Genomic DNA, 13,272 nt, shown 5'->3' on the forward strand with positions numbered 1-13,272 from the left:
CAGATTTTATTGGGACAGTCCCGATTGTCAGGGCCTGTCCTGCTGTCCCACCCGCGGGCGGCAGTGTCCCGCGGTGTGGGGGGGGGCTGTTGGGAGTCCCCCCTGTCAGCTGCTAAGCAGCGGGGAATAAACGCTGTGCGCATGCGCACAGCGTCTATTCCCGCAGCCAGGGGGCTGGGGGCATGGCTAGAGGCAAAATGGGGGCGTGGCCTCACGGGAGAGCCGCGAGTATAGGCCACACCCCCAAATTAGGCCACCCCCCAGAAAATTTAGGCGCGCAGCAGCGTCCCGCCTGCTGGACTGCCAAAGTTGGGAGGTATGGTTAATATAATTTTGAAAGTAGCCTTCACATCATAGTTGCCTATGCTCCCTCATGGGCTTGGAAACTCCTGAAAATCGGGTGCAATCACCTAGTGGGCAGTCCGAGGGGATCCAATGACATCACTCCTGCTGAATTGCATCATCCTGGCACCGCCCCTGCTGGATGGGGAAGGCATCCTTTCTCATCCCTACCCAGAGTCTTTGTGTTGCTCTCTAAAGGTGCCCATACACTGAGGTGATTTGGTCCGATTTCGGCTGATACTTCCTATACAGGAACAAATATCTGCACGAGTAACAGCTCCCACAGTAATGTAGGGCACACACCAGAACGATGTGGCCTCAACTCCCCCAATTTCGATGCAATCTTGTCCGTTTGTATGTAAATTGGGCATGTCTTGGCATGTTTTTAGATCCGATTCTGATCATTTGGTCCTTTTGGAGTTCCTACCTGCTGCAGTCAGGATTTGTAAAAGATCCATTCAACTGGGTACAGATCGTGATCAGATCGTGTTCTCCCAACAGATCGTGCGACCATCATAGGATCATCTCACAATCTGCTCACGATCCGGATCATTCTTGTTTGTACCTAGCATAAGTCCATAAATGAGGACTGGTGTACTGTACAAATCCATATTCTTGGGAGTACTTTTACTGTGTGTTTAAAATGTGTACTTACAGCTGGGCCAATTTATATAGGATAAACCAAATCTTTTTTAAAGTTCCCAGTGCATTTTAACATTATGTGGGAAATGTACCAGGAAGGGTGATCTATTTTACATGTGATCTAAGAATGGGAATAAGAATCATGTAAAAAAAAAAAAATCAAGTAAGTTTTGCAATCCAAAACCTGAAATTTAGATTTAAAATTCAAATTCTGAACCATGTGAAAATCCTTATTGGTACTTAATTCTGATCTAAGGAGATCCAGACCGGATCTTGGTTCAGATTGGATCCAAAACATTTGGGTGGAATTGAATCTGCACAAAAGATTCTCTGGCTCCTGCCGCTTTCTGTCTGGGAGTGTTCCAATCATTTTCATATGGCAATTACAATCCATAGATCTGGCTATACATAATGAACTCCGCATTCCCAAATTAAAGTGTATCCGTCATTGGTGACCTCACTGAAACCTATGGCCTTTCTGAGCATATACAGCAGGGTTACCTGGTGTTTATGCTCAATGGCCGGGAGGCTCCCGAAAATCGGGTCCCCCTCCCTTCATTTCCCATTATTTGTGGCCTTTTTGAGGAGGGGCTAAATATGCAAATCATGTCATTTAGACCCGCCCCTTCTGGAAGACCCGCAAATTGCGGGATTGGCAGTACTGGGGGTGGAGCTTGATGACGTCTACATCAGGCCCCGCCCCCCGGAGTGCTACTGACAGTCTCCTCTCCTGGCTTCCCCCGGAGAGTAGACTATAAAAGTAGTCAACCCTGATATACACACTGGATATTATTACAAGCTCTATAGCACAGAAGGGCCAAAATTAGCGATATCATTTGTAATATCACTTCGTGTGGATGGGCCTTGCCTGATTGGGTTTTTGTCTGTGTGTTTTGTCAAAAACCAACTTTTTCTTGTGCTTTTTTTTTGAGGAAACCCTTTTTTCTCTGCACCTCCTGTCTGTCTATGGCATATTTTGTACTTTTGTTAAAGGTCACAGATCCTCCAGGCAGCTTCTCATATCAGTAATAATTTAGTAGTAGTGGGTACATTGTTCTTTCTTACTTTATTGTAAGAAATGTGTCTCAGAATACACAGAATCAGACTGGCTCATAGTTATAGAGTCATACACAGACTCACAATGACCATGCCGGAGACACAATACAACAATACACACAGATACCAGGCAGATGTACTAAGCCTTGGAGAAGCCTTGAACCAGTGTCATTTTTCAAACACAGGTCGGGATGCACTAAAGCAAAAATACAGTAAAAACACCAATTTTCTTGGTTTTTATCACATTTTCGAATGCACAAACTAAATGTATCCCTCAGAGCGAAGTCAAGTCTTGGGGCCAGAAGTACTAAGAACCTTATTCAGATCCGTCCGGTAGTCCATATGTGTTCGGACAGTGGTGATGTTTAGAGTCTGCGCATGCTCAGACGCATTTCTGCGCATGTGCAGACGCTGAGTTCGTGCGCATATGGCGAACAAACTGTTCTCAGGGTGCACGCACACAACCTTGTGGGAGGCGGGCAAGGGTACCAGCCAATGGGAACGCCCAGCGTTTCAGGGGCAATCCGGTGAAAACACTGGCCACTCCCATGGTAATCGCCCAATGACGTGGGCGGGCAGCTGCCCACCCATTTCCACGAGAACGTACATGCCTATAAAAATGACCGCAGTCACTTTATATATGCGTGTGCGTACCACATCGTTCCCACTGGCATGCGAATGGATGTCTATGTAAATCATCTATTCGCATGCCATGCGATCTCACCCCTATTCACATACCTTCTGCACTTGCTTTAGTTGAGTCTATCCTATGTCTTGCAATATTTCTCTTTATCCATTTTCCTGGTCATTCTTTCACACAATGGGGGTTATTCAGGTTGATTCGCAAGGCTGCGATTTCGCAGCCTTGCGAGTCCACCAAACCCCGCCCGGCAAACGCACGCCCCCCCAGCAAAGTGCGGCTTCGCCCGCACAGCAGCGAATGGATGTTTTGCATAAACATCCATTCGCTTTGCTGGGGTGTCCGCCCACATCATTCGATGGTCACCGACCATCAAATGATGTTTAGCGTGCACGCATATATAAGTGACTTTTCAGTTGCGTATATATGCGTGCACGCTGGCGTGATATGGGCGGGCAGCTGACATCCGGTGATGTCAGCTACCGGGCCCACACACCCGCGTCACTGCCTCATTACCATGAGAACGCCCAGCGTTCTCATGGAAACGCCCATGGAACTCTGGCGTTCCCATATGGTAATGAGGCAGCCCGGCGCTCCCAGCCCATCTCCGCCCCCCCCTCGCTGCCATGGGTGCGTGCACCCGGTGACCCGAAAGGTCGCCGTGGGTGCACGCACCATGCGCCTGCACAGAAACACGCCTGCGCATGCGCAGACGCACAACATCGGTACTGCGTGCGAATGCGCGCAGTACCGATGCATTCTGAATAAGGCCCAATGGCCCTTATTGTAGTTGAATCGGTCGGATGCGTATTTCGGGCGGGCACCAAGTGTTCTTAGCCCCGCCTACGGATCGCTCTGAATGCGGTAAGACAACGAGCGTACGGACCGCCAGTGGATGTTTCATGTGAACACCTCCTTCATCTGTGGGAACCTCCCCCATCCTCCGATGGTCGCCGACCATCGAATGATGGACCGAGTGGTCAAGCAGCACCGAGTGCACCAGACCACTCTGACATTTTTCCGTATGAAAGCAGGGATATGGGTGGGCAGATGGCATCCGGCTATGTCAGCTGTCCACCCCCCACACGTGCGTCATGGCCACATAACCATACGTACGCCGAGCATTTTCATGGAAACGCCCATGAAACGCGGGGCATACGCATAAACAGCCCATCACGCCCCTCTCCACCCCCTGCTCGGATGGTTCTGACCGATTGTTTTCTGCACGGACCTCACTCCGTGTTCGGACATGGAAGGCGTTCGCACATGCGCAGATACGCCTCTGCACATGCGCAAATACCAAATATCAGCCATTCGACCGCACACGTAGCCGTGCGACTCAATCAGAATAAGGGCCTGTGAGACATGTAATGTGTGAGATGTTAATGCGGTGAATAATAGTCTTGAATATATTACTCTTTGTATTTTCAGGTGTCAAAGATGATGCTCCTGGTCTTGCTGCTCTCCATTGTTCTCTGCTGCGGGGGAGCTCAGCGTTCCGAGCCCATGTTCACGGCTGTCACCAACACGGTTCTACCGCCGGATTACGAAAGTAACCCTACGCAACTCAACTACGGGATGGCCGTAACAGATGTGGACAACGACGGGGACTTTGAAATTGTTGTTGCTGGGTGAGTGATTCATTTTAAAAACACTTTTGCAAAGCTGTAGAAAGAGACCTGTTCTTATTATACGTATTATACATAAATGTATTCTCAGTGGTGCTGGCATAGTTCCACGCAGCGGTCTTCTGCGCTGCTTGTTATTTGCAGATTATATGTAAAAGAAACAACTGTTGGTGATATTTTTATTCCCTGACACTGGAAGCATTAGATATCACCACAGTACCAACATTCTGCGTATTGCGGATCCCTGGTCTATGTTATTTGTTTGATGCAGGAAATGTACTAGGGGGAGATTTATTATAATCCTAAAGAAGACACATGGAGGGGTTGCCAATAACAACCAATCAGATTCTAGCTATCATTTTATAGGATGTGCTAGGTAGAATCTGCTGAGGGGGGCAGGGCCGCCATTAGGGGGGTGCTGTGGATACAGCTGTCCCAGGCCCGGCATTTGTGAGAGAGAGGGAAGGGACTGGGAAACTTATTTTGCCCACCGGACCCCCCCGCCACTGCCTCTGCTGTGCTGCCTGCGCTCTCAGTGCGCTAAACGAAGCCCTGCAGAGTCCTGGAGGCTTCTTCACCTCCAAACGCCGGCAGCCAATCAGAGGTTGCATACTGCCGGCAGCCGCTCTGAGTGGCTAACAGTACGCAAGCTCTGATTGGCTCACCAGCCGTGCCATATTTTAATTGGCTGACGTCGTCCAGAGGCAAAAAAGCCTGCACTTGGGAGCAGGGCTTCATTCACCCACAATGTACTGAGCAGGAGGCAACACAGTGGAAGGGGGTTGGTACCCGGAGCTGGGAGGTAAGTGACGGGGCAGCCGGGTAGTAAGTGATGGGGCAGCCGGACTATAAGTGAGGGGGGAGCTAGGCTGGAAGTGAGGGGGAAGCCGTACTGGAAGTGAGAGGGGAGCCAGGTTGGAAGTGAGTCGGGCCCGGACTAAAAACCAGTAACGCACCCCAAAATTCCTAGCAGCAGCCCTGGTGTGGTATAATAAATCTACGATGTCGAGGTAGATAATCAATAGGTCGATAACATACGATTAAGAAGTACAAAAGGTTCACAGATAAAACGTTCACAGTAGTTAATACTGGCAGGGTGAAAAGTAGGGAATCCCGGGATTCGGGATTGAAAAATGCTCAATCCTGGGATTCCTTGGAACCAAGGATTGGCTTCCCTAATAACAAAAACGCCCCGGATGCCCCCCGGGAGCTGGGCACACGGAGGGTGCGGCTGAGGCGGGTGTTGCGGCTTTGTAGCCTGCGCAGCGTCACCTCTGACAACGTCATGCTGCGCAGAGCCGTACATGCGAAGTATAATCCCGAAATACCAAGATTGGAAACTCTAATCCTGGGATTGAAATTCAGTAAATTTTGAATCCAAATCATGGGATCCCGCCGATCCCAAATCCTGGGATTAGCCACCCTAGTAAAAAGGTCGACAGGGTGAAAAGGTGGACATAAGTTTCCTTTCCATGTTCATTGCTTGCATCAGTATAAACATATACCTGGACATTGTTTACTAACCATCGGGAAACCATTCCATCACACCACACACATTTTTTAATGCCACCCTTATATCTATTATGACTGCATGTTATAAACAGAGCACAGAGCACTGACCCATACCTCCCAACAATCCCGATTTTATCGGGACAGTCCCGATTGTCAGGGCCTGTCCCGCTGTCCCACCCGCGGGCGGCAGTGTTCCGCGGTGTGGGGGGGCTGTTGGGAGTCCCCCCCTGTCAGCTGCTAAGCAGCAGGGAATAAACGCTGTGCGCATGTGCACAGCATCTATTCCTGCAGCCAGGGGGCTGGGGGCATGGCTAGAGGCTCACAGAGCCTCTGGGTCATGCCCCCATAGCGGCAAATGGGGGCGTGGCCTCGCGGAAGAGCCGTGAGTATAGGCCACGCCCCCAAATTAGCCCACGCCCCCCGAAAATTTCGGGGCGCCTCCGGCGCGCAGCAGCAGCGTCCCACCTTCTGAAGTGCCAAAGTTGGGAGGTATGCAGACCAATCAAAAAAATAATTGGTGAACAGTTGCTGGGCAGCTTCATATGTTTTACTACTAAGGATTCTCGTTGAGATAAAACAATATCTTAAGGTGCATACACGCGGAATGATGTTGGAAACAATCCGACATCGTTACCGATGGTTTCAAAATCATTCACACACATGAAACGATTTGAAACACTTCACATAAGATTGGTCTATGATCTTCCTGCATGCATGAAAGATCATAGACCATTAATGATCAGCACGTACCTGCATCGTGAACAATACACAGAACGATTTGAACAATTGGTCATTCCTATTGATCGGGAACGCCCACATCTTGCTTAAAATCTTTCCGTGTGTATGCACCTTTAGTCCTTTAAGTTAGATGACCACCTTATAAGCAGACATGCAGGAGATACAGTAAATAAGAATTACATTTGGTAACTAAAAATTATTTGCTTTTTAGTGTTAAGTTATGAAAGTTGAGTTTGTTGATTTGTTTTGTTTGTTTCTATATTATTAAGGGAAACTTTACTGAAGGGTGAATTTTTTGAAGTGAGATGTTGCCCTTATCCCTTATCTGATCGCAGTACAAATTTGTTCTCAAAATGGGCAAAACCATGTGCACTGCAGGTGGGGCAGATGTAACAGGTGCAGAGAGAGTTAGATTTGTGTGAGTTATTTTGTTTCTGCGCAGGGTAAATACTGGCTGCATTATTTTTACACTGCAATTTAGATTTCAGTTTCAACATACCCCACCCAAATTTAACTCTCACTGCACATGTTACATCTGCCTCACCTGCAGTGCAGCATGGTTTTGCCTTTTTTGAGAACAAATTTGTACTGCGATCAGATCTGAATAAGGGCCTAAGCCCTTGGAGGGACCAGGGCACCCAAGACCATGTGCCCCCCTCCCCTAGGCACCCCCCAAATGGCAACGTGTCTCCCCTGCTGTATGATACCTGAGACCAGAATCCCTCTCCCTCCTTTTAAATTAAAATTAATATCTGATTGGTTGCATGTGCAATATCTCTCACTTCTAAAAATTCCCACTTTAGTAAATTTACCCCCTAGTGTCATATTGTAACTTTGCTTTCTGAGATACGGATATGTGTCGAATCGGCCATGTTTACGCACATCCAGAGCGTTTTGATGCCGTTTTCTTTAAAGGTGCTATGACAAGTGATGTCGCACTCGGCACTGGATTAATTAAAACACACTTATTTATAATCATGTTTGGCTCTGGAATGTAATCTTCATTCCACATTTGTCCCCCTTGCAGCCATAATTAACTTTGCTGCAGTAAATGTAATGAGCGTGGGTTATTAATAATTTGTCATGTGGCTCTGACTGCACGAATGACAGCCGTCACTGATGAGCACCGTATGGGGGGCATAGATGTAATGGTGGGATACCAAGTACGCTACTATAGAAAGTGACAAGCCAGCGAGACACAGAACAGGTATACATGTAAGCGTTTCTCCTCTATACTTTGTCCTATCCATGGCCCTTATTCTGGTCGGTGCGGTAATATCCGCGTGTGTTCGTACCGCCGATGTTTTGTGTCTGCGCATGTGCAGAGGCGTTTCATCCCGCATGAAATGTGAACACTCCGAACAGGGGGTGGAGAGGGGCGTGAAGGGCTATTTGGGCTCATTACCATATGCATACGCCCCGCGTTTCATGGGCGTTCCCATGCAAACGCTGGGCGTTCGTATGGTAATGCGGCCGTGACACACGTGTAGGGGGCGGACATATGACATCGCCGGATGTCAGCTGCACGCCCAGATCCCTGCTTTTGCACGGAAAAATGTCCGTGTGGTCTGAGGTTGTGGGAGCTGGTGAACCACTCGGTCCTGCATTCGATGGTCTGCGACCATCGAATGATGCGGGAGGTTCTCTGAGATGGAGGAGGCGTATTCCGTGAAAAATACACGTGCAGTCCGTTCGGCCAGCTTCTTACCGCGTACGGACGGAGTTGGCGATCCGTATGGAAGGCGGGGATTCGCACGCACGGTCCTGGCCGCATATTCGGATCCGGCCGCACCGATCAGAATAAGGGCCCATGTTATAGTACTGTACAGTGCATCTGCACACAGTATAATATAACATGATTAGAGGGAGAAAGTAAAGGGAGATAAAGTACAAATCGATCAGCGTCTGATGATCACGTTACAGTATGATATTCACTTTATCTCTCTCCACTTTATCTCCCTCCAAGCTTTGATAAGTATTTCCCATAGTGTTACTTAGGTGTTCATTTCACAAATACTAGTCATTTAAGTTAAAGCTCCTGTTTTTTATGCATCGTCTTCCTAAACGCCTGCAAACTGTACGTGGCCCATGAATAGGGCCCTTATTCAGATCTGATCGCAGTATACAAATTTGTTCTCAAATGGGCAAAACCCTGTGCACTGCAGGTGGGGCAGATGTAACACGTATAGAGAGAGTTAGATTTGGGTGAGTTATTTTGTTTCTGTGCAGGGTAAATACTGGCTGCATTATTTTTACACGGCAATTTAGATTTCAGTTTCAACACACCCCACCCAAATTTACTGTAACTCGCTCTGCACATGTTACATCTGCCCCACCAGCAGTGCACATGGTTTTGCCCATTTGGAGAACAAATTTGTACTGCGATCAGATCTGAATAAGGGCCTATATGTAAACTGTATGTTGTATTGCAGAGGGAAGGTTTCCAGTATTTAAACAGGCTTTTGTTAAGTTCATTTAATTATTGTGATGTATCAACTAATTATGTGATTAATTTCGAAGCAGTCTAACCCTTACACTCTTTCCATGCAGCCTAACCCTAACCCTCCCCTCACGCAGCCTAACCCTAACCCTCCCCTCACGCAGCCTAACCCTAACCCTCCCCTCACGCAGCCTAACCCTAACCCCAGGGCCGGCGCTACCCACTCAGCAGCTCCTGCAAAGCAGGTAGGCGCCATGCTGAAAAGGCGCTGTCTCCCTCCCTGCTCTGTCACTGCCTCCTGCACGCCGCCCGCAGCGCCTGTCTGACAGCGGGCGGCAGTATGGAGAGGCTGAGCAGCTCCCTGCACCGCGCACACACTGTCCTCCTCCTGCGACCTGCCCCCTCTTCCTCACGCTCATGGACACTTGCGCTGAGGCATGTAGCGCTGTCTGTGAATGCCTGGATGACATGTCATGTCCAGATCCGCCCCCTACCCATTGCTCCCTGTGCCTGTCAGCTGTGAATCAAATGACGAACAGGCAGCAGCGCCGCCTCCCCTTCCCTCTTCTCAGTGTGCTGTGCCAGTGCCACTGCCAGTCCTCAACACTGCGCCCCCTCTATCTCCTCCCCTCTTCTTCCATCTCCTCCTTCTCTCACCTCCTTTCCCCCTCAGTCACGAGTGCTGCAAATACTTTTTGTACTGCTTTCAGATCGCATCGCACACACATTGCATGCATGCCGTGCGATGCGATCTAGCCTATAACGTATGTGATTCTCGCAGCGTTATTGCCTGCAATAACTGGCACCTTTAGTGCCTGCAACATTTTGTGTACACAGCACTGAGATGGTGTATGCATACATATACATGGCCATGTACCCGAGATCTTCCATAGGATCACATGTTGCATACACTCCCACAATCAGGCTGCAGCTTGTTGCAATGGCAATGTGAAAGTTTGCAGGAGGGCGCCGGACACCCTAGCACCGGCCCTGCCTAACCCTTCCCACAGCCTAACCCTATCCCGTCTCACAGCCTAACACTCTCCCCGCTGCCTTACCCTAACCCTCCACTTCCCACAGCCTAACCCTCTCCCAACAGCCTAACCCTATCCCTCCCCTTCCCACAGCCTATCTCTAATCTTCACCTTCCCAGAGCCTAACCCTAACCCTCCCCTTCCCACAGCCTAACCCTCTCCTGCAGCCTAACCCTATCCCTCTCCTTCCTACAGCCTAACCCTAACCCTCTCCTTCCCACAGCCTAACCTTAACCCTTCCCTTCCCAGAGCTTAACCCTCTCCTTCCCACAGCCTAACCCCAACCCTCTCCTTCCCACAGCCTAACCCTAACCCTCTCCTTCCTACAGCCTAACCCTAACCCTCTCCTTCCTACAGCCTAACCCTAACCCTCTCCTTCCTACAGCCTAACCCTAACCCTCTCCTTCCTACAGCCTAACCCTAACCCTCTCCTTCCTACAGCCTAACCCTAACCCTCCCTTCTTGCAGCCTAACAATTATTCTCCCTCCCTGCTGCCCAACCCTAACCCTCTCCCTGAAGCCTAACTCTCCCCTCCCACAGCTGGGATGCCAACTACATCCCAATACAACATGCACCTTACACTGCTGCTGGCTCAGTATAGTATTGCTGTCATACAATGAAACCTGTTGCCCGATGACGATGAAGGCCATCAATATCGTCTGATCTGAGCAATGTAGATCACTCCGGATCGCTTAGCTGTGTGCTGAGCGGGATCTGTCAGGGACAGTGATCTCCGATTTATCCTGCATGCTGGCACTTAATCGCCGGGCGATACTGATGTACGGGGCACACGGAGCAATCTAGTAAGATCAGTCCCATGCCCCAAGTCCTTTACGCTTAGTAAATAGAGCTCTTTTTTTCATCTTCATTGCTGACCTTTTTATTTTAAGTGGTTACCCTGCTATTCTGTGCGTTACCAATATTCTACGGTTCCTCACTGGACGGAAAATATCCTTAACCTTTGCATTCTGTAAAATATCCAGCTGTCAGTAACCGGTTAATCCGCTTGTATTGCGGTGTCTGATTTTGTTAGCTGCATGCTGTTAATTAGTTGTTTACGATTTATTTTATTCTATATATAATTGTGCCAGCTATCCTTGTCAGCATATTATATCGATACTGCAAACTCTTCTTTTCCAGGTGTGGTTAAACACTAAATTCATTTTTTTTTTTTTTTTGCTCACTAACTCTCTTAATGTCAGACAGCGGAAAAGAGAAATTAAATGCAAAAATAGATTACGGGCTCCAGTAACCAGTGGACATTGATAGATCAGATATGTAAAATCACATTATTAAAATAAATTCTCACCACTCGATGACTTACGGAGCTGGAAACTGACAAAGTACAATATGAAAATCCCCCATACTCCGCAAATGACATGTTCATGGACAAGTGCTTGTACTTTCTGCATTCCTTATTACAGTACACCATGCATGGTGGTGTCTGATGGAGCATAGGATACATTTGTGTTATATTCTGACATACATCATGCAGGTCTATTGCTGACGATGCGGCTGAAAGAATAACGGCTTTCACCCAATGTTCGTTCCCCGCTGCCTCTTATTCCCTTGGCTTGGACCCAATTCTATTGTATATACAGTAAAATATTTGATATCTGTGTTAAAATCCCCTTATGGTCAGATCTGAATATTTAGGGGGGGTGGGGGGGGGGGGTCACACTATATAAAATGTCAACAATAGTGTCAGTAATGAAAAAAAAAAGCCCATACAATGAATGGGCGGCCTGTGATTGGCTGAGCGCTCTCTCAGCCAGTCAGCAATTGGCTGAGAGAGCGCTCAGCAGCCAATCACAGGCTGCCCATTCATTGTATGGGCTTTTTTTTTTTTTATTCATTACTGACAGCTCCCGGCCGGCTCCCCCTGCCCGGCTCTATGCCGCCTGTGTCCCCCGCAGCATCCCCAGCCCCCCCTGCTCCCACCAGCAGCCCTGCTCGGTAGCCCCCCCCTGCTCCCCGGGTTTTTTACATGTGATAAATCGAGACGATTTATCACATGTAAAAAATGGCACATCAAGTGCCAATCTAATCAAGCTCCCCCGGGGAGCAGCAGGGGAAGCTCAGGGGGAAGTCGGGGGCGACTTGTCCTAAGGACAAGTCGCCCTAGTGTATGGGGGCCTTAACATGTGCAGAGAGAATTAGATTTGGGTGAGTAATTTTGTTTCTGTGCAGGGAAAATACTGACTGCATGATTTTACACTGCAATATAGATCTCACTTTGAAGAAAAACCCCACCCAAATCTAATTCTCTCTGCACAAGTTACATCTGCCCCACCCGCAGTGCACATGGTTTTGTCCATCTAAGAAGGATTTTGTCAGAAAGAATGAACTAGAATAACCCCCTTAGAGAGAATACTTACTCACATTCAGTGCAGGAGCAGGACTCTGGGCTGCCCATTGCCGCCATTACCCTCTGATGTCATCCTGAGGAGGTGGGGCCACCGGCACTAAGAAGCACTCTTGGTGCTGCATCAGGCCTTGTGTGGTGGGGAAGAACACCAAATGCACACCCCTAGTTATGGCCTTTTGTCATATGAGCCTGCTGCAGTGGAGCTTACAATATACTGTATACTGTATATTCCTTACAAATGTGGTTTTGTATTGTGAGAGGAAACTGGAGCACCAAGAGGAAATCCATGCAAACTTCACACATAAAGGGCAGGGTTGTCTAACCTCCCGAATAGGGACCTGGAAATCAGGTCCCCCTCCCAGCCCCCAGAAGGGTGAGCAATCTATCCGGATTCCGTATCTCCCCAGTAAAATAGTAACATTTTTGGGGGAGGGGCTAAATACACAATTAGAGTAATTTTAGAACTGCCACCCTCCTCGAGGACCCGCGAATCATGGGATTTGCAGTACTGGGGTGGGGCTTAAAGATGTCCCATGCCGCCATAGTGATGGCGAACGGGGGTGTGGCTTGCAAGTGCAGCATCTGCACAAGGCCACGCCCCTTTCCAAGCGAGAGTCCCAATTCCCTTGACAACAATGTTGGGAGGTGGGCAGTTGTTATGGTGCAAATTAATACATCCCTTTTTGCCAATATATATAGAATTTTTACAGTTAACAAGTGTAGCATTGCGGTGGGCAAAATGAGCTGCCCGGGCCTTTCCAGAGGCCGGGGCCCACGACAGCTGTACCCACAGCACCCCCCAATCGGCAGCCCTGATCACTAGGCTGCAAACATACACAGCCTAGGGAACAGGGCTGAATCAGACCCAGTA

At 48.7% G+C, this 13,272-nt stretch overlaps 1 protein-coding gene across 4 annotated transcripts in view; it reads left to right on the forward strand.

The window, feature by feature from the left end:
* Positions 1-13,272, forward strand: part of CRTAC1 (cartilage acidic protein 1) — a 527,150-nt gene that overhangs the window by 88,704 nt on the left and 425,174 nt on the right. For all 4 annotated transcript variants that reach the window (XM_083149576.1, XM_083149578.1, XM_083149579.1 and 1 more), the window contains exon 2: positions 4,112-4,311. In XM_083149576.1, the coding sequence (XP_083005702.1) occupies positions 4,112-4,311 (200 nt within the window). The remainder of the gene's footprint in view (positions 1-4,111; positions 4,312-13,272) is intronic.

The sequence above is a fragment of the Crinia signifera genome, chromosome 6, assembly GCF_055691185.1.
Source record: "Crinia signifera chromosome 6, ASM5569118v1, whole genome shotgun sequence".
Lineage (NCBI taxonomy): Eukaryota > Metazoa > Chordata > Amphibia > Anura > Myobatrachidae > Crinia > Crinia signifera.